The following is a 22584-nucleotide window of genomic DNA, read 5'->3' on the forward strand; positions in this document are numbered from 1 at the left end:
CAAGAAATCTTACACTATCCTACCTCTTAGAAGAAGTGCCAAAATCTGAAATCTTCTACTTCTGCAATGTATAAGGCATTGAGAAAGACATCAACGGCATGGATAAGAAACAGACCCTGTCCTTAGTTCTGCTCAAGAATCTAGATTGACATTCCTAAACAAAATTAGTACCGTTAAAGTGAAAAGTAGTTCCAGTAACAAGTATTAAAAATTACAGAGGTACCTCTACAATGCTAGAAAGAGATGGATTCTGAGGTAGCGTAGTGATGTTCATAGACATCTAAATCGAATTAACACTAGAGAGACATGGGCTATTAGAGAGGAGTACTGTACTAGAATTTAAGGTTTTAGAAGAAGAGCACCTTTAGATAATACATGGTCTGCTATGAATTTTTGGTAGTATGTTTTTCAAGTAAAGTGAGGATGAAGGGCACTGGCACTAAAGAACATGATTCTATACTTTCTTACCCAGTAATTTTCAATTTTAAGGGCTTTTTAAAAAAAGTTGCTTCATTAGCCTTCTTATGTAGCTTAAAAAAAATGTTCTTCAGGTAATTTTGATAATCCCTCCTGCAGGGTATGGTGTCATAGCATTGTACTGCTTATTGAAATCATTGATTAAGTTCAATTTCCTCATTTAGTCTGCATGCATATTTAGAATAAAGATAGACATTTTAAATTAAACATAGTAAGTCACAAATTAAAATACACAAACATACAGCCTGTTGAGAAAAAAAACAATTCAAGGTTGAATAATTTCCATTCCTGCTGCCACAGAAATGAATGTTACTGCTGTTGTTAGTATTCAAGGTCTCATGAGGAGCGCAAAGGAATGAGGCAGCAACAATACTGCAGGTGGGGGACCCCAGTCTCTCCAGGACCGAGGTGCCTTGGAGAGATCAGATATCCAATTTATTAAGCAGAAACATGACATCATGCGTGAGAAACTAACAAGCAGAATACAGTGTCCAATTTTATTACTTAGTTTTGCAAAACTGATTACATTTCTCTTGCCCTTTCTGAGACATAACACCACACCATCTGCTGTCTGATTCCTCTGATTCCTGACCTGAGAAAGCTCCAGCAGGGCCGAGCATCACGGCCTTGAGCCTTCTCGGGACGCGACTGCCTTTAGTCCTATATGCTTGGTCTCAACCTTCACTTACTCGGGATGGGAACAGAAAGTCACTCGGTGCTTTGGCTTTCCTCCCACAACTGCAGCAGCCAATGTTTTTAAAACATAAGTGGTCTTCTTGGTTTTAAAACATCACATGGTATCACTCCCTCCAGTAGTTTCCTATCTCAATTAGAATAAAATCCTTGCCATGGCCTACAAAACCTGGCATGATAAGACCCCTGCCAGTCCATCCTGCCCTATTTCCTATGCCCTTGGTTCCCTGTGCCATTATAGCTGGTCTAGTTGAGTTCTCCATTTTCTGAACACATCAAAGCCTTTTCCTTTGCTCTTTTACATCTTGAAGGGTTCTTACCTTGTTCTTCATTTAGGTCTTAGTTCAGAAAGGTCATACCTGATGATTGCATCTAAATCTTCACGTTACCCCCAGCATATATGTATTATATATCCAGTTGTCCTGTTTTACTCATGGTGTTTATCTCTAAAAGTACTCATATTGTTTATTGATTCTCTATACACCCAGATCCCACTGGGACAGAGTTGCTCTCTCTTTGCCACACCCCTTCATCCCTCGAGACTAGAGCAATTAGACCTGGTACATAATGGCCTATATGTGTTTGAGTTTTATTGGAAGAAACAAGTATACAGTGAAATGAAAGTTCAAAGAGGGGGTTCTGAAATGCTTTCCCAGATTGGATTGGGCCACTGGATTAATAAGCGCTCCTTTGATCACTTTTTGATTAACCTAAGACTCATTTTTAAAATATTTAAATGAATTAAAAAGACATACTACTTAATTATGTGTGAATAGAAAAGAACTACCTACACAAACACACACAATAATAGCAACTAAGGAGATGAAATTGGTGATATTGGAACTTATTTTTCTCTCTTTTTCTAATAACCTGGACTTTTCTGCTCACATCTGTTTTTGTTTTTTTTAATGGGGTCTAAAGTTGTTACTTTATAAAAGCACAGACTCTTTTTACACACTTTCAGAATATGCTACACAAAACACCTGCTTCAGAATCACATTGAGGGCTTGTTAATGCAGATCCCTGTGGGCCATTTGGGATTGGGACCCAGGAATCTGCTGGCTGCAACAAGTTTGTAAGTGAATATTACACACCATATAGCTGTATGTTCTGCACCTTTGGACCCCATTCTTGAGGCGTATAGGCTCCATTTTTCATGCAGTGTTTAAATAAAAACTACACAGATTACTTGGGCATTGGAATAGGAGTTTATTTCTCCCTGCCAAATCACTACAGCTCCTTTATTTCTTCCTTTCATCGCTAGTCCCTACTAAAAACAAAAGCGATAACATCAGTTTAGATTCATCATAATTTTCATAGTCTTGCTATAGGTGCTTAGAAACCCCCAACAGATTTTGGTTGCAAGGAAAGAGCTCTTTCCCTAACAAATGTTAGGCTTAATATTACTATATTACTGTTGTTTTCCTTTAATGTTTACTTTGGCTTATCATCACTCTCTATTTTACTGTGACAGAGGAGATAGTTCAGGAATGGTAGTAACTATTAGGTGGCTTATTGAAGGCATGTCTCTGGAGGAAGCATTACAGTTGCTAGTTTGGAGCAGTTAACACAGAGGACTGTTGGAAGCAGAATAAAACAGCAAGAGTAACTCTCCTCACTTATATGCATTTTATTTCATTGGAATCAAATTTCAGAAGGCACAAAAGAAAGCATATATATTTGCAATCTGTAACTATGGCTTAAACCTGGCTACGTGCTGAAGAGGTGTATTATTGTCTTACTGCCCAATCCCGGTAGTCATGAAAGGCCCTGTTTCTGTTAAGACATAGGTTTTGGGATTCTTGCTTTAGTAATGTATTACCTTTTCTATGTTTTTTCTTTATTTTGCTTATCAGCAAATGCTATTGAAATGTTCCTAAGTAACTTTGGATTGTACTCAATCTTATTACTTTATAATTTCAAAATTACCACTTTTCAGTTCTCCTATTGGTAGAATTTTAACCTTTCCATTGCTATAAAGTTATTTAGGTATAATTCATCTCATGATTTTTCCTCTTTTTATCCACTACTATTCCCTATTCTGTAAGCCCCAAACTTCCCTTTTATGTCACCTAATATACCTTTCTACCAACTTTGGATTTCTTTCATCCTTAGAATCTTAAGTATTTCATAAATTAATCTCTTTTTCATATATTTATTTTTATGATAGAAAATAGAAAATAATTAAAATTTTGACCTTAAGTAAAGCAGCCCATAAGTCCTTTGCCTACCTATTTTATCTTTTCTATGCATTATTACTGTATGGAGTTATTTATTCTTATATTAATCATCTGCCCACTCTACCACCACCAACACCAACACCACCACCAACACCACTAGGATATAAGTATCTTGAAGGCAAGAACTCTGCCTTAGGCATCATTTTAGTCCAAGAAAGGTGTATTTGACATGTATATGTATTTGGCTATTAACTCACTATCTGCATAAAGAAAGAAGACTACAGTTAAGTATAGAACTTCATGTATGTAATTCTTATCACTTGAATTATTATTTTTAAAATTACTCTTTGTATTTTATAATACTTTGTATTGAGGTTTCCAATACTCTATACATGTCATAGCTTGTATATTTTATTGGAGAATTCCTGTCACATAAGTTAATTTGAGTAGTTTGTTGACTAATTATCTTTAGAACAGATGACTTTTCCTATTTCTTAAAAAGACATTTTGATGTTGAAAATTAAAAGAGCATACCTCACTAAAACTTGAATTTTTTTCCAAAAAAAAAAAAGTCTTGGTAAAAATCTTGTCTTTATCCAGAAACCAAGGAAGAAAGCTATGGAAAGTTCTAGCAACAGTGATAGTGATTCGGGGACATCATCAGACACCTCAAGTGAAGGCATTAGTAGTAGTGATTCAGATGATCTCGAGGAAGATGATGATGAAGAGGAGGAAGATCAAAGTATTGAAGAAAGTGAAGAAGATGATTCTGATTCAGAGAGTGAAGCACAACAGAAAAGTAACAACCAGGTATAAATAGCTCCTTTGGCAGTAGCCACACATTATTCATATTTAGGGATTAACTGGTTTATTCTGACTTTACAAGTCCATAAAGTTTAAATTTAATCACTGCCTTTAGTTCTTACTTTTGCAAAAGAGGGAATATGATATGGAGAAACATTTTTAAAAAACATTTAGCATATTTCTAGTGAGCTTAATGTATCTATCATAAGTTGCTAGGATACTTTTTTCTTCTGAGAGAGAGAAAGAGAGAGAGAGAGAAAGAGGCAGAGATACAGACAGGAAGGGGGAGAGGATGGAGAGAGAGTGAGAAGCATCAACTCGTAGTTGCTTCACTTTAGTTGTTCATTGATTGCTTCTCAAACATGCCTTGACCCCGGGGCTCAAGCAGAGCCAGTGATTCCTTGCTTAAGCCAGTGACCTTTGGGTTCAAGCCAAAAACACTGGGATCATGTTGATGATCCTGCGCTCAACCCAGTGACCCACACTCAAACTAGTGAGCCTGCGCTCAAACCAGATGAGCCTCTGCTCAAGCTGGGAACCTTGGGGTTTTGAACCTGGGATCTCATTGTCCTAGGTCGATGCTCTATCTATTGCTCTGCCGCCAGTCAGACGAAACACTTTTTAATGTTCCCTTTTTTTCTGCTTGCGGTTTTTTTGTTTTAAGTAAAGATGTTAAGCTGTTGCCTTTTAACTTTTATTTACAGGTGCTATTACATGGCATTTTAGACCCAAAAGCAGATGGACAGAAAGCAGCTGAAAAAGCCCAGGAAAAAAGAATACACCAGCCATTACCTCTTGTGTCTGAATCCCAGACTCACTCATCATTCCAATCCCAGCAGAAGCAGCCTCAGGTTTTGTCACAGCAGCTTCCATTTATTTTCCAAAGCTCTCAGGCAAAGGAGGAATCTGTGAACAAACACACAAGTGTAATACAGTCTACGGGATTGGTGTCCAATGTGAAACCTTTATCTTTGGTAAATCAAGCCAAAAAGGAAACTTACATGAAACTCATAGTTCCTTCTCCTGATGTACTTAACGCAGGGAATAAAAATACCTCTGAGGAATCTAATTCTTTGACCAGTGAATTGCGATCTAAACGGGTGAGTTAAAAATTATTTAGGAAGAATTTATTGTTTGAAAAAGAGCTTTCATAGTCTTATAACATGTAGGTGTAAATTAAATTCTACTCTTATTTTTAAACATTTTAGTCACCAGGAATCAAACATGCACATCAAGAAACTAAATTTCTCTGATTTTGTATTTATGTGTAATCTGTTTAATATATTTTTGGCAACACAATCATGCCATTTTCTCCTTAGTTTAATGATTTAACAGTAAGGGGAGAAATATGTTTGAGTAAGACTACTTCACAATCACTTTTGTTTAAAATTCAATGTCCTTTTTTTCTAATTTCAGTATTTTTTAAAGAAATGAATTCTTGAGTAATTTACCTCTGTAGTTCAAAATTTAGCAAATTTAAGTGTAAAAATCCTCTATAAAGGCTCATTTTTCTTTGCCATTCTTAGTGAATTATATGAAATACAAAATATTTTGAATAACTTTTATTTACAGAAACACCAGAATCACTCATCAGAGAAATTTTTCAACTTGATTTTCTTGCTATTGATTTTATATTACTATATAGTCTACATCCATATGTCCAATAGAATTCTCATAATTAAATGATCAGTACATTTTATTTAAGAACCAGCCCAGAGTAGAAAAAAATATATTATTATTTCGTTTGGATACAGTATCCTATTTTTTTGGTTATAAAAATTATCATTATGCATCCTAAATATTAGCTAACACTGATAAAGCAATTATTGTTTGCCAGCCGTTAAATGCTGAATGTGCATTTACTTACTGGATAATAACATCTACTAGTGCTGCTAATATTATTATGATCATTAACAGATGATCAAACTGAGATACATAGAACTTAACTCTTTCAAGATCACACTGCCAGTCAGTGATGGAACTATAATTCAAACTAGGTTTATGGTACTGGAGTTCTTTTCTTAACCACTGTGATATTCTGCCTTTCTTAAAAAAGTTCTAGTCTATTGAGTCTTATTTTACTGTGAAGACTTTAAGAATAAGGTCAAAGAAAAGGATTTGAACAAATCAGACTTTTTTTAGAATCTAAATGAGTAGTAATCTCAAGCCTAATTAGAATCATGTGGGAAACTAAAAAAAAACAACAACAAAAAAAACCCGCTCCAGAACATTGAAATCAGGATTTCTTGTGTTGAGACTAAGGTAGTGAGTGCATGTCTAAAATACCTCTCAGGTGATTTAAATATCATGCATGTGATAATTTAAAATGTACTGTTCAATCATAAGAAAGAATTATTTTTTGGCATTACATTATTGCCTCTCCCTGAGTAAATAAAGCAAATTAAAAAGTTAATTTTGATGGCTATTTTAATTCTCATTAATGTATTAATTCTCACTTTCAGATAAATGAATTTACTAACATCGAGAAGTATTTGCATTATGAAAGATTTCTTAATTTTTTCAAAAAGATTTTTATTTAAAGAATTTTATATGACTACCTGTTAGAAGACCATTTATTAAATACTTGCTTAGAAAATGTAGCCAAGCCTGACCTGTGTTGGCTCAGTGGATAAAGTGTTGACCTGGAACGCTGAAGTCGCCTGTTTGAAACCCTGGGCTTGCTGGGTCAAGGCACATATGGGAGTTGATGCTTCCTGCTCCTCCCCCTTCTCTCTCCCTCTCTTCCTATGTCTCTCTCTCTCTCTCTCTCTCCCCCCTCTCTAAAAATGAATAAAGCCTTAAAAAAGATTTTAAAGAAAGGCTTAAAAAAAAAAAAAGAAAATGTAGCTAAGCTACATATATGATCTTATGTAGTCCTTATAAAACTTTGTGAGATAAAGAAATTAAGGTAGAGAGAGGTTAAGCCACTGGCTGACATCATGTAACAATTTAAGAGCAAAAGCGTTTTAAACCCAGGTCATTCTGATTTCAAAGCCCATGATTAAGATGAAATAATTTTGCGTTTCTAAAATAATGGTAGTTAATAGGAATATTTTATATGAATGGACATTCACATTAGACTCAACTCTAAATGACTTTATCTACTTGTTATTGCTACTTAGTATTGACTTAAAGGCTATTTTATAAATACTTCTTTTATATCAGCTTATATAAATAATTTTGCAGTATTTCCTAGGATAGTCTCAATTGTTTCATGATACCTGCTATGTGTCTGTCTCCATAACTACTAGTCTGTGCTTTTCTTGAGTGTTATTTAATCATTGGGTCTATTCATACTATTACATTGTAGATATTTAATTTTAGTCAACAGACATTAATTGGATATATAGAGCAGGAGTGAATTTTGTTTATCAAGTTTTGCCTAGAGGATATTCTGTGGTTTTTAGAGATTCAGGTAGTGAGGCTGGGGAGCAAAAGCTTAGACATAGAACAGATCTTCAAACCTCTCTTCATATATTCCTGTCATCTCAGTGCATAACTTAAAGTAGCAGGACATTTGCTCCTATACAGGTCCCAGTTTTCTCTCCTAGTTTTTTTGTTCCACTTCTGAGATTAAAAAAAATAACAACATTTTTGCTGTAAAAGAATAGCTGATATTAGTCCTGGATATAAAATACAGATGTGTTTGGTTATTTTTGAAAATCTTGAGATGTCACTATATGGGAAGAGACTCTTCAGAACCATATAGTAAGGATCAATTTCAGAAAATTAAATATACAAAATATAAAATTAAAGGGAAAGGTTTTGATTCCGTGACTGTTTTGATCCTATGTATTTAGGGGGAAAATTTACTATTTATAAAAAAATACAAAATTATTGTGTGATGTAATTGTGTTCTAGGAAATGAAAATACACTGTTTTTCTGCTGAAAATTATATAGTTAAGTGAGAGGAGGGGAGATAGTGAGACAGACTCCTGCATGCACCCCAACTGGGATCCACCTGGCAACCCCTGTCTGGAGCCAGTGCTCAAATCAACCAAGTTATCTTTAGTAACTGAGTCTGATGGGCCCGGATCAACCAAGCTATCCTCAGTGCCTGGGGCCAACAGTTTGAACCAATTCAGCCACTGGTTGTGGGAGGGGAAAAGGTAAAGAAGGGGGAGAAGGCAGAGGAAGAGAAGCAAATGGTTGTTTCTCTTGTGTGCCCTGACCAGTAATTGAACCCAGAAGTCCAAATGCCAGGCCAGTGCTCTATCCACTGAGCCAGCCATCCAGGTCACAATGTATTATAGTATGTAATATTTATGTCATATAATTATTACCTAATATTAAAGTATTTACCTAAAATTAAGAATTTTGCTGTAAAATTATTTTTAAAAGGTAAATGCAATTTTTGGTATAATTTTACATATTTTATTCACTGATTAAATATAATTAAGCACTTTTTTATGGGGCATTGCCTTAGGTGTCAATATTATGTGACAGTCTGTTTACAAAGAATTATTATTTAAAATTTTTATTTTCATTGGGGGGAAGGAAGAGAGAGAGAGGAAAAAACATCAATTTGTAGTTCCACTTAGTTGTTCCATTTAGTTATATATATATACATTGATAGCTTATCTTATGTATGGGGATCAAACCCAAGATGTTGGTACACTGGGACAATGCTTTATCCACTGAGTGACTTGGCCAGTGCCTACAAAGAATTATCTTAATTAATTTTCTAAACTAATACAGTGAAAATGTTAATACGCTAAAAAAAAGTTTATATAGGAATTGTGTGCTGCTAATTAGTACTGATGCTTTAAGATATTTAATAAATCATTTTGTATGGCATTGCGTCTGCATTTCTTTTTGTGAAATGCCACTAATCTCTGGTGCCTTGATTGTTAAAGCTTGGTTCCAGTGATAACAGCACAGTTGATTTTAATTTCAAGGCAACCATCTTCATTATACAATTTTACCATCTGTTTCTATAACTTAAAATGTTTTAATTGTTCTACTTCAGTTTATTTTTGTATGATTTTCATTTTTTTAATAAATAAATCATATAATTTTATTCTTTACAAGCTGGTGAGCCTGCGCTCAAGCTGGCGACTTTAGGGTTTCAAACCTGGGTCCTCAGCATCCCATGCCGACGTTCTACCCATCGTGCAACCGCCTGGTCAGGCAGCCATTATTTCTTCAAGTGGTTTACTTGTCCCATTAATCTCTCTCATCTCTTTCTGGGATCCCTATGATACTTAATGATATTACGCTTGATGTTGTCCCAAAAGTCCCTTACGCTATCCTCATTTTTTAAATTATTTTTTGTTTTTGATTTTCCAATTGAGTGATTTACATAATTCTGCTTTCCTGATTGCTGATCCATTCTTCTTTGTCATTGACCTGCTGCTGATTCTTTCTAGTGTATTTTCCATTTCACTTGTTATATTCTTTAGTTCTGACAAGTCCTTTACTTACAATTTTTATCTCTTTGTTGAAGTTATGAGTTTTTCCTCTTTTTCGTATAGTTTCATTAGCATTTTTATGGCTGCTACTTTGAACTCTTTTCTAGTAGACAGCTTACCTCAATGTCATTTAGTTCTCTTTCTGTGGTTTTCTCCCATTTTTGTTTGTTTGAAACGTATTCTTTTCTTTCTTCCTTTTACCTGTTTGTTTCTATGTATTAGGTAGGACAGCTAAATCTTCTGGTTTAAAAAAAGTGGCCATATTTAGAAGGTGTCCTGTGGGACCCAGTGGTGAATCCTCCTTGTCACCAGATCCAGGTACTCCAGAGGAGTGTCCCTGGGTGGACTTGTGTAGATTCCTGTTGTATCTGGGCCACAATGTCTTTGTACACACTGGCAGGTGAGGCTGGTCACTGGCCTGCTGGCTGTGGGCCTGGACATGGCTCTCATGGGTTCATTGGTATACAGGGCAAGTCATTGGTATGGCTGACTGCGAGGCCCATCCATGCTGTTACAGATACAATACTGTGTGCTAGTGACAACTAGGCCACCCACTGGGTTTGGCAGGATAGGAGCTGCTTTGCAGGGGTGCTAACCTGGGTGAGTCCTCAGTGAAAGGCCAGGGTGGGGTTAACAGTGTCAGCAAGGTTAATGGAGAGTGTTAGAGATGGCACCTGCCAGTGTCAGTTAAGTGAGGTTAAAGAAAGGGGGAAATGGTGCCTGCCAGCACCCCTCAGGAGGAAGTTCTAACAGGTCCCTGTTCCTCCATCAGACACCCTAAAATTAGTCAATGCATCACCTTTACATATGACATAGGTGCTTTTCAAATGGATCTTTTTGCTGGGACTCAGAAATAACACAGCTTGGGATTCCTATACCCTTTTGGTTCTCTCAGACATAAGCCCTGCTGGTTTTCAAAGCCATATGTATGGGGGTTCCTCTTCCTGGTGCAGGCCCCTTAAGCTAAGGCTCGGACGCCTTACTCTTTGGGGATAACTTCCATGGTTGTGATATCCCTCTCACTCTGTAAGCCAAGAAATGGGAAGTGTGCAGTAGGGAAGGTGCTGACTAGACTTAGTCTCTATTGCTCCTACCATTTCAATTTGGCTTTTTCTTTATATTTGTAGTTGTAGAACATCTGTTCTTCTAGTCTTCAGGTCATTCTCAGACATAGCTGTTCTATATGTAGTTGTAGTTTTGATGTCAATGATAGGAGGTGAGCTTGGGACCTTCCTACTTCACCATCTTGAACTTGGAGCTAGGAGCCTTGCTCTTGAATGCCAATTTAGCTTATCCATGAAATGTCACTCCTTGTGGTTAGTCCAGGGTCTCTGCAAGAAATGTGTCTTGGGCAATACTGATTAAATTTAAATATATTATGTCTAGCCAAGGTTCAGCAACCAGCTAGTCATTACAGCCACTACTTTTATAGCACTGGTAACCATGATTTAAATTTGTGTTTAAGCAGTTGTTGTCAGACATTGAAGGCAAATAAAATAATTTTTTTAAAATTAATTTTACTAGGGTGACATCAATAAATCAGGGTACATATGTTCAAAGATACATGTCCAGGTTATCTTGTCAATCAATTATGTTGCATACCCATCACCCAAAGTCAGATTGTCCTCCGTCACCTTCTATCTATTTTTTTTGTGCTCCGCCCCCTCTCCTTTTCCTCTCTCCCCCCCCAACCACCACACTCTTATCAATGTCTCTTAATCTCGTTTTTATGTCCCACCTACATATGGAATAATACAGTTCTTGTTTTTTTCTGATTTACTTATTTCACTTCATATAATGTTATCAAGATCCCACCATTTTGTTGTAAATGATCTGATGTCATCATTTCTTATGGCTGAGTAGTATTCCATAGTGTATATGTGCCACATCTTCTTTATACAGTCTTCTATTGAAGGGCTTTTTGGTTGTTTCCATGTCTTGACCACTGTGAACAATGCTGCAATGAACATGGGGCTGCATGTGTCTTTATGTATCAATGTTTCTGAGTTTTTGGGGTATATACCCAGTAGAGGGATTGCTGGGTCATAAGGTAGTTCTATTTTCAGTTTTTTGAGGAACCACCATACTTTCTTCCATAATGGTTGTACTACTTTACATTCCCACCAACAGTGAATGAGGGTTCCTTTTTCTCCACAGCCTCTCCAACATTTGCTATTACCTGTCTGGTTAATAATAGCTAATCTAACAGGTATGAGGTGGTATCTCATTGCAGTTCTTTTTTTTTTCTTTTTTCTTTTAAAAAATTTTTTTTTCATTGCAGTTTTGATTTGCATTTCTCTAATAACTAATGAAGATGAACATCTTTTCATATATCTGTTGGCCATTTGTATTTCTTCCTGAGAGAAGTGTCTGTTCATGTCCTCTTCCCATTTTTTTTATTGGATTGTTTGTTTGTTTGTTGTTGAGTTTTATGAGTTCTTTGTATATTTTGGATATTAGGCCCTTATCTGAGCTGTTGTTTGAAAACATCATTTCCCATTTAGTTGGCTGTCTGTTTATTTTGTTGTCAGTTTCTCTTGCTGAGCAAAAGCTTCTTAGTCTGATGTCCCATTCATTTATTTTTGCCTTCACTTCTCTTGCCTTTGGAGTCAAATTCATAAAATGCTCTTTAAAACCAAGGTTCATGAGTTTAGAACCTATGTCTTCTTCTATGTACTTTATTGTTTCAGGTCTTATATTTAGGTCTTTGATCCATTTTGAATTAATTTTAGTACAAGGGGACAAACTGTAGTCGAGTTTCATTCTAATAAAAGTAATTTTTGTTCTTATAATACATTGCTAACTTGTTCTTTTAACTTATGTTTCAACAGGAACAATATAAACAGACATTTCCAGCACAGTTGAAGAAACAGGAGTCATCCAAGAGCCTGAAGAAGGTTATTGCAGCTTTGTCAAATCCAAAAGGAACCTCTAGTTCACCAGCACATTCAAAACAAACATTAGAAAACAACCATCCTAATCCATTCTTAACAAATGCACTTTTAGGTAATCACCAACCAAATGGCATTATTCAAAGTGTCATTCAAGAAGCTCCTCTAGCACTTACTACCAAAACTAAAATGCAGAGTAAGATTAATGAAAACATTGCTACTGCAAGTAGTACCTCTTTTTCCTCTCCTGTAAATTTGAGTATAAGTGGGAGAAGGACCCCTGGCAATCAAACAACTGTAGTGCCCTCTGTGTCTCCCATACTCCATAGTCAAGGGAAGGAAAAAGCAGTTAGTAATAATGGAAACACAGTAAAGACACAGCATCACTCTCATCCTGCAAAATCTTTAGTGGAACAATTTCGAGGAACAGATTCAGACATTCCCAGTAGTAAAGATTCTGAAGATTCAAACGAGGATGAAGAGGAAGATGATGAAGAAGATGAGGAAGATGATGAAGATGATGAATCTGATGACAGCCAATCAGGTTATTTTCTATTTTAAAATTTAAAGTATTTTTTTAACGTTATGTGAATCAAAAGATTTTAAAGAGGTTCTCAAGTCACAGACTTACAGTTATGTCATTCAATATGTTTCACACAGCTATGTGCTTTTCCATAGTGAGCTGGTAAATAAGAGAAACTGAAATTAGAAATCCTAAGCAAAATTCTCAGCTTTGTAATACAGTTAACATTAAACAAATAATACTTTAAGCTGAATATTAATGATGCGTGAATTTCATGAAGTTACTTAATTTTCATTTAATTCAAGGCCATTCACTTGTCTCTTTTTCATCTCTTCTGCTACCTGTTAAAATGTATCACAGTCATTCAAAAAGTACCAAAAACCTAAATTCCTATGCCTATTAGCAACACAGGATTTATTTAGTTACACGTAGAGTACTTCCTGATTTTAATTTGATTCACGTTGTGATTTTGGTTCTTAGTTGTTAGCTTCTTTTTATTTTTCTTCCCGTTAACTTTCCTTCATGTTCCACAGAATATTCAAAATATAAGATAGCTTAAAATTTAAATACAAAGATGAAATACTTATTATCAAAGTTTTTGAATTTGATACTGGTCGGCCACAAATCCAGATGTAAAATTTCTAGCTGCCAATATGAATAGGAAAATATAGTCAGTTCTACAAAGTGTCTGTAAGGTAAAACAACCTTCTTGCTCAGGGTAAGGAAAACTTTTCCTATAATATATATTTTCCCTGCTGTTTCCTTAAACACAACTTTGCATGATTGATAATGGAGGTCAATATTAACAGCTTTCAAAGACAGCTTTGATAATGAACTTTAATGTAGACAGATAATACTACACAAAACACAATTCCACAAAAGCTGTTTGTTGCTCTGGAGATCATTACGATATAACTAGTACAAATATCAGTCCTAAGTTTATCAAGTTTAATCCAGGAATAGTTTTTACATATCTGTAGGAATGGATCCATTTATAGGACTACATTGATAGAACAAATTTTAATTATTAAATCATTAAATTATCCCACACACTTATTTCAGTAATCTTAGTCTGTTGCGAAGCCTGAGAAATGTCATGAAGTCTTATACCTACAGAAGATAACTGAAGCCAAAAAAGCCAAGAATCTCTGACAGAAAATTGTTTTCTTGCATCTCAAAAGTCCAGATGAAAGGGGAATGGTAATCCCAATGTCCTCTGCCTCATGCTGAACCGAATATAGTTTTTAAGCTTTTGGGATCTATTAATTTAAATACCAATTCTGTTCCCTCTATACTTTACTTTCTCCATTAAATTAAAAGTGCTTTAAAGCCACTAAACAGAACTCATCACGTGAATAGTGTCATATGAGAAGGACTGTGTAAATTTTGAGTAAAATGGATACTCTCAATGAAGAATTTTGAGGATTTATAGCCTGCATACATTGTAGTCAAATAGTTTGCCAGATAGCTTTTTGATTTTTTTTTTTTTTTTTTTTTTACATTTGCTCTTCAGGAAGATTGGTCCTTTGAGTTCTCATTCACAGATGCTGGTTCCTGAACTATTCCATTTAGGTACAAACTTGCAAATTGTTGGTAATTATCTAGTTATAATATACAAATGCTTCTTTTACTTCCCAGAATCAGATAGTAATTCAGAATCAGATACAGAAGGATCAGAAGATGATGATGATGATGATAAAGACCAAGATGAATCAGATAGTGATACTGAAGGAGAGAAAACTTCAATGAAACTGAATAAAACAACTTCCTCTGTCAAAAGCCCTTCCATCAGTCTCACAGCTCACTCAACACCTCGTAACCTCCACATAGCAAAAGCCCCAGGCTCTGCTCCTGCTGCCTTATGTTCTGAATCCCAGTCACCTGCTTTTCTTGGCACACCTTCTTCCACACTTACTTCAAGTCCACCCTCTGGTACCTACACTTTATTTTTATTCTTTTAAAGTAGAAGGCAAACCATAGCGAGAATTCTTATACAGTGTTCTGAGGATGATCTCACTGGAGTCAAGTGTTACAGCTAGATTCAGGTTGGCTCAGAAAGGTCAGCATGTATTTTCAAAGGATATGACCCATTACCATTTTTATTCTCTGTACTTGCGATTTTAGAACCTGCTTAATGACAGCTCTTGATTTCAAATACTTTCCTGCTTCTGTGTTTAGTTTATCCTGCTTCTATGTTTAGTTTATGCTTCTAGAATTAGTATTTGATGGACAGTGGACTTTTTTGTACTTTATTAAAATGAGCTCACTTGGTTACTTAATATATAGTTGCATATTTGCCCAACACATAGCCAATGTCATTTGTATTAGTGAGTAGCATTATTATCCCATTAACATACTATGTCTATTTTTCTAGTTGACCTTTTATAAACTTCTAGAGGCCTTCATTAAAAGTTTTTATATTAATATTCCAAAACTATTCTCTATTCTCATTTCAATAGCTAAGAAAATATAGATGTGTATAGTGAAATACTGTGTTGTTTTACTTATTTCACTCTTTTCTTGGAAATTTCTAGTTTTGCTTTTATTTGTCACAAGCCAATATGATATTCTACTGATTAAAATGTGTGTATTAGTATTTGTATTTGTGAAACTTGGTCATCATCTATGAAAAATTTTACATGTAATCATAATCCAGTTCCTTTTTACTTAAAGACCTAGTTGTATTTTAAACTATGGATTTATATGAACATAGATGGTTTATTATTTTTAAATATATGAGCTAGCAGTTGAAAATTTTCAGCATCTTAAAACTCATTTTCAAAGAAAATAACTGTATATAGTTTACTGAAACTTCCCCTCTTCTACTTTAGCCATTTTTTAAATAACAAAATGAGAGGAAAGCTATATATTTCTACTTGCCTTGTATTCTCTTTGGAAAGAATAGTTTCTGTTATGCAGACCAAAGGGAAAAAAAAGAAACTATGTTTTACAAGTTTGTTTTGTTGAACCATCTAAAAGTAATGTACAAGTTGTGGAACAACACTAATAATCCATCTAATTAAGGTATTTTATTCAAAGAGAAGTTTCGAAACTATCAAAAATTGTCATGTGTGTAAACTAGTCTTTTATGTTAACTGGCTTAATTTTCTTGAAGGCACTAACAAAAGAAGAAGAGTAACAGATGAACGTGAACTGCGTATTCCTTTGGAATATGGGTATGGAAAATCAGATTTCCCTGTGTGCTTTTCCTACACATGTATATGCATGTTTGATTTATCATTCTCTGCTATTAATAAAGTGAATATATTACATAGTATTACTTAGAGCAGAAGATTTAGAACAAAGGGCAAATACGATGGTATGTCAGACACTGAAATGAAGTCTGACTGCTTTGCTTAGGTACGGGAGAGCGGGGCAGGAGCGGGCAGCGGGTGGGAATATGACTGAAAAAGAGCAACCACAATCGTTTGGCAAAGAGCAGGGATGCAGTTAAGAGTGTCAGAGATTGTGTGAAGATAGAGTTAAAGAACAGGGAAAGACATTGTGGGCAAGACTGAGGGACTTGGCCAGAGTTTGGCTAAAATGGTTTAATTGGAACTGAACTACATCCAAGAGCTGAGAACAAGGTCTGCTTTCCTCTTCTCACCTCAGATGTAAATAATCAGAATATATTGACACGTTATTGAATATGTCTCAAAGTGATACCAGTTATGATTTCTAAAAAACGTAATGGAGTTTAATATTTGTAACTTGAGTTTTTGATTAATTTTTAATTGACTTAGCTAAAAATTGAAATAAATTTAATAGTAAATGCATCTGACTTATACAGTTAGTTTAACATTTGTTTCTTTGTCTTTTTCATATTTCCTAAAGATCATGTATTCTTAAAAAAATTTTTTTTTAGATTTTAGGTTTTCTTAAATTAAGTATGTTATAATTCTCATTTCTGTTATGCATAGCTGGCAGAGAGAGACAAGAATAAGAAACTTTGGAGGGCATCTTCAAGGAGAAGTAGCATATTATGCTCCATGTGGAAAGAAACTTAGGCAGTACCCTGAAGTAATAAAGGTATATACTTTTCAGCAAAGAACATACATTTGGTGCCTATTATGCATGCTTATGGAATAAAAAGTATAATCCTTTGTCAGATAAGTTCCTTGATGGAAAATATTTTCTGTATGGGACTAATATGCTTAACCTAAAATGAACGCCTATAAATCCATAACCCCTTAATAGAAAATGCAAAACATTAGTGTCCTGAAGATAGCTATACAGCAAAGCTGGGTTGTCATTATTAAAACCTGAAGTGGAAAAATATGTGATTTTTTCAGTATCTCAGCAGAAATGGAATAATGGATATCTCAAGGGACAATTTCAGCTTCAGTGCAAAAATAAGAGTGGGTGACTTCTATGAAGCCAGAGATGGACCGCAGGTACCCACTTTTTACAAAGTACAGTTTTTGAACCAAAAAGTAGTGCATAACCTCCATTAATTAAGTTTCACTTCACTCTGTTAGTTAATTGGTATAGCTATACATAGACCTTTCTGATAAGCACTCACCAAGTCCTCAATTTACTGTTTTAGTAACAAGGAGCTTTGACATAAATGTCTTTTACAAATTTGTAAGTTAACTTTTTCCTGTTCATTAATTCTGTCAATAACTTTTCAGTTTATACAGGTATAAGAGTATCTGCATGTTCATGCGAAATATATTAAAGTATTAGTTCCCTGAAAGGTAAACAGTTTTTTAAAGATTAATTCGAATAAGAAAACATGGTTAAAAGTCAGACCAAAAGAAGACTAATATCCTTAGTTTTTTGAAGAATCTAGTCATTTAATTGTGACATGCTACATGATCCATTTGCACAAGTTTGGTAATTTTGGGAGGGAGTAGGGTACAGATTCACTTAATATCACGTAATTAAAATTGCTGCTTTTTTTCAGAAATTGAATTTTAAAATTAATTTTACACAGTTCTGAAAATATCACCACAGCTCCCTTTGAGCTTGACGGTTAAGTATACAGCCTCATTAATCAGAGCAAAGAGCCTACCACGAAGAGCTCATTTCCTATATTTTTTCTTTTATGTTTTGCTTTTGTTTCTTACTTGGGTACAGCTGCATATGTTTATTATTCCCTTCAACTTGATTGGCTCCATTGCAAGAGGTCCTACTTAAGGAGTGAGAAGACCTAGATTCTTGTTAATCCATGAAGTGGTTTTGTAATTTCAAACAACAACAAATAATACCCCCTTTTCCTTCAATTTATTTGCAAAATAGAGACAATAATTTTACTTCTGCTTCACAGGATTACGGTGAGGTGAAAATGAGATCACATGCATGAGAATGTTTTGAAAGTTTAAAATGCTTAACCAACTAAAGTTGATATTTTCTCTCTTGATTGAAACTTTCTTCTTTTTGTCCTATTATAGCTCACAGAAATAATTTTTTCTAACAATTAATATTTTCTATGGTGGATAGGCAGGCTTTTTAAATTCTATCTTATACTCTAGTTTTATACTTACAGAAATAGAAAAGATATTTCTTATTCTGCAAGAGGTTTATTTTGAGAGCTTGAAAATTTGAGGATCACACAGCCTCAAACAGGCAGAACATAACTAGAAATTGTGGTGGTTTTTTTTTCATCATATAACCAATTTTCCAATTTGTTCAATATTTTTTAAGGAGCAAGTAGTGTTCAAATCTACTTGTTTGTTTGCGATTCTTCTAAAATGCCAAAATGTATTTAATTTGAGATTTAACTTCTTTATGGAAATATATGCTGTATTTTTCTATTTTTATTTTTTAAATTAAAAAATAAGTTTAACTCAGACTAACTCTAAAATTCTCAGTTTAGAACCACAGTGGTATTTTACGCACTCCATATATACTGCATCAGTTTTTTAGTCACAACACATATTAGAAGGCAATAATTTTACTTAAAAATCCATCACTTATTTTAGTTATTTATTTAAGCATTTTTCTGAAGTGAGAAGCGGGGAGGCAGAGACAGACTTCTGCATGTACCCAACCGGGATCCACCCAGCATGCCCACCAGGGGGCGATGCGCTGCCCATCTGGGGTGTTGCTCTGTTGCTAACGGAGCCATCCTAGCACCCGGTGGTGGTGGTGGGGGGCAGAGGCTTGGAGCCATCCTCAGCGCCCGGCCAACTTTGCTCCAATGGAGCCTTGGCTGCGGGAGGGGAAAGAGAGAGACAGAGAGAAGGGATAGGGGGATGGGTGGAGAAGCAGATGGGTGCTTCTCCTGTGTGCCCTGGCTGGGAATCAAACCTGGGACTCCTGCACACCAGACCAGTGCTCTACCACTGAGCCAACTGGCCAGGGCCTCATCACATTTTTAATCTCCTGGTTTGTATTATCAAATCATTACTTATTTATGCCAAAGATAGCTTTATGTTTTTTAGATCAGTAGATTTTTGTTCTGAGAGCAAAGCTAATTGCTGTTCAATACATAAAGGATTTTTAGTTTTGTATCAGTGATAATTAGACTTAATCTCTAAAGCCTCATTAGGCAGAGCAGACTGTTCTTTGACATTCATTCACTTTTTATTAAACATAATCAGTGTTTTCCAAATCTATATTGTCTTTCTGAGAGATTAATTTCAAGCAAGGAAATATGGATTACTAAATCAGAATAAGTTAAGCTGCCAACATTTCAGAAGACTGCTGAGGGAAAATATTCATAATTTTAAGAGCACGTCTCTCAGTTAAAAAGAAATTAGTTGGGTTCATTTTAGGATACTTTTAGAGAACAATTAAGGTAAGTAATCCAAAAAATGTTAAGTTAATTAGAGGTGCATATAGTTGTAGAGCCATACACATATCTATATACTGTATGTTTATAAATATGTATAAGCATATAGTTAATCAAAAATGTATATCATTATGTAATATTCTATGAAAATGAACAAAGATTATGTATTTTTATTAGAGTAAATATACATAATAATTTTGATTGGCCTGCATATTGTAGAAGATGTTCATATAGTTTGGGACAAAGACACTGTCACCATGCAGTGATGATTTGAATGTGTTTACAATAGGTTTGCCTTTATACAAACTGTGTAAATGCCACAATGGTTGTATACAGGGTGGGGCAATAGTAAGTTTACCATTGTGAGTACCTGAAACAGTTTATTTTTGTATTATTACTTATTGCTTTATTTTTTATATATAAAACAAATGTAAACCTATTTTGCTCCACCCTGTATATATCGAAAAACAAAACTACATATTGGAAGACTGGTAGGAAAAGCCTCAAAAGTTTAATGGTGTTTGAAATGGTTGGTGGTACAAATGGATCTTTTTCTGTATTCTTACGTGTTTCATATTTTCTAAAAGTTTCTTATATTACATATATAATGTGAAAAAATAATTTTTTATTTAAAAAACATAAATACTTCTATCCCTTATAATCCAATAAAGGCTAATCTTTCAGTTTCCTACACTCATGGAGATTGTATACAGTGATTTTAAATGCTACTGCTACAGTGTTTCAAGCTTCATATTTTGGGGGGGTGTTTGATAGCAAATGAAATGCTGTATTTGGAGGCTCATTAGTATTTTTATTTTTTTGGTTGTTTAATACATTTTTTTCCTTTTTATTGAATTTATTAGGGTGACACTGGTTAACCAAATTATATAGGTTTCAGGTTCACGATTCCACAACACATCATCTGTACATCGTATTGTGTGTTTACCACCCCAAGTCAAGTCTCTGTCCATTACCATTTATACCCTCTCCCACCTCCCCCCAACCCCTGTCCCTGGCAGTCACCACACTGTTGTCTGTTCTTGAGTTTTTCTCTTTTTTTCTTTTTTGCTCAATCCCTCCACATAACCCACCCCACCCCCTCGACAGCTGTCAGCCTGCTCTCTAGGTCATTAGTATTCTTAATCATTCTCCTAACAAAACATTTGCATTGGAAAATGTATTTTCCCCATCCTATTTTTCTGTTTTCTTTTAAAATGTACCAAAAAATCCAGCAATATTAGTCCTATATAAATTCTAATTTTGTTTAAGGGATTTTAAAAATTGCAACAGCAGTACTTCAAAACTCTGTATTTTACAGATGAAATTTAGGAGATGATAATTTCTGCTAGAAGATAATATCTGTAGTGGGGGGCCATGGTTATTTTGTATAAGTTAATAATTTTTGACCTAATAGATTCTGAGGTTAAGAAAGTAATTATACATATATTTATTAATAGCAAAATTTTGTTGAAAATATTGGCTAAGTTAGTGTACAGTATAATAATATTAGAGGTAGAGATATGAAAGTTTGTATTATTGAAACTTATGTAAATTTATCATTAACTACAGGACAACAATTTAATGATTACCTTTAAAAAAATAAAGAAAAGCCCTAAATTCAAGTAAATAGGTAAGGTTGACCCAAGAAATGGGAGGTGTGGCTTTAATCTAGTCATTATCAGTTTTAGTTATTTCAGTCTACAAATGTGTGAAGAGACTTGTAGAATCAGTTATTTGGCAGTATTTACTTATACTTAAACAGCAAGCACTTACTAGCAGCTTCTAAAGAAACCCAAATCATGGAGGTGATAGACTTCATGAAACAGAATGAACTATAACTATACTCCGTGCTATACCAGCTGGCTACCTGCTAACTAAATCCTCTTAACTCTTTTACCAGTGAAAAGGGATAACATAAATAGATTTCTTACAGACTTCTCCATGACATTATAATGAAACTTGTTGAACCTAAATTTTATCTTTGTTTTCATTTTATTTTGTTTCTGAGTGTCAGAATAATGGAAAGTAAGGATGAGGTAGACATGGTTTGGTAAATATAAAGTAAGGTTTTAAAAATATAAATATTATGATACATAGATAATAAGGTTAAGTGTGTTTATATTTTTATTAGGAATATATGAAGACTTCAAAATAAACTGTTAATGACAAAGGTTATCTTGAAATATATGATAACCTACTATGAAAAGCATTTTTTGTGAATTGTAGAAAACATTTAAGCCTAAATAGAACAATTTTGCCCAATTTATTTTCCTTTAACCAGGAAGTTCATGCGCATAGAGTACGTGTATTTATGGTGTTCAGGCTAAAACAGCCAGGGAAAGGAAAGGTAGAAGAAGGAGGACGTTAGAGGTGACAAATTTAATGTTGCTTTCTCTATTCAAGAAGTATTTTTTGCCCTGGCCGGTTGGCTCAGCGGTAGAGCGTCGGCCTAGCGTGCGGAGGACCCGGGTTCGATTCCTGGCCAGGGCACACAGGAGAAGCGCCCATTTGCTTCTCCACCCCTCCGCCGCGCTTTCCTCTCTGTCTCTCTCTTCCCCTCCCGCAGCCAAGGCTCCATTGGAGCAAAGATGGCCCGGGCGCTGGGGATGGCTCTGTGGCCTCTGCCCCAGGCGCTAGAGTGGCTCTGGTCGCAATATGGCGACGCCCAGGATGGGCAGATTATCGCCCCCTGGTGGGCAGAGCGTCGCCCCTGGTGGGCGTGCCAGGTGGATCCCGGTCGGGCGCATGCGGGAGTCTGTCTGACTGTCTCTCCCTGTTTCCAGCTTCAGAAAAATGGAAAAAAAAAAAAAAAAAGAAGTATTTTTTTATAAAGGGTATTTCTTTTTAATGGCATAAGGCCATGAGAAT

At 35.1% G+C, this 22584-nt stretch overlaps 1 protein-coding gene across 7 annotated transcripts in view; it reads left to right on the forward strand.

The window, feature by feature from the left end:
• The window catches only part of BAZ2B (bromodomain adjacent to zinc finger domain 2B), a 452863-nt gene that overhangs the window by 348031 nt on the left and 82248 nt on the right, over positions 1-22584 (forward strand). For 6 of the 7 annotated variants that reach the window (XM_066279494.1, XM_066279495.1, XM_066279497.1 and 3 more), the window contains 7 exons: positions 3951-4160; positions 4859-5254; positions 12398-13001; positions 14619-14912; positions 16096-16156; positions 16901-17009; positions 17273-17374. In XM_066279494.1, the coding sequence (XP_066135591.1) occupies positions 3951-4160; positions 4859-5254; positions 12398-13001; positions 14619-14912; positions 16096-16156; positions 16901-17009; positions 17273-17374 (1776 nt within the window). The remainder of the gene's footprint in view (positions 1-3950; positions 4161-4858; positions 5255-12397; positions 13002-14618; positions 14913-16095; positions 16157-16900; positions 17010-17272; positions 17375-22584) is intronic. The other variant, XM_066279501.1, reaches the window with a different exon arrangement.

The sequence above is a fragment of the Saccopteryx bilineata genome, chromosome 5 (assembly GCF_036850765.1).
Source record: "Saccopteryx bilineata isolate mSacBil1 chromosome 5, mSacBil1_pri_phased_curated, whole genome shotgun sequence".
NCBI classification, from domain to species: domain Eukaryota; kingdom Metazoa; phylum Chordata; class Mammalia; order Chiroptera; family Emballonuridae; genus Saccopteryx; species Saccopteryx bilineata.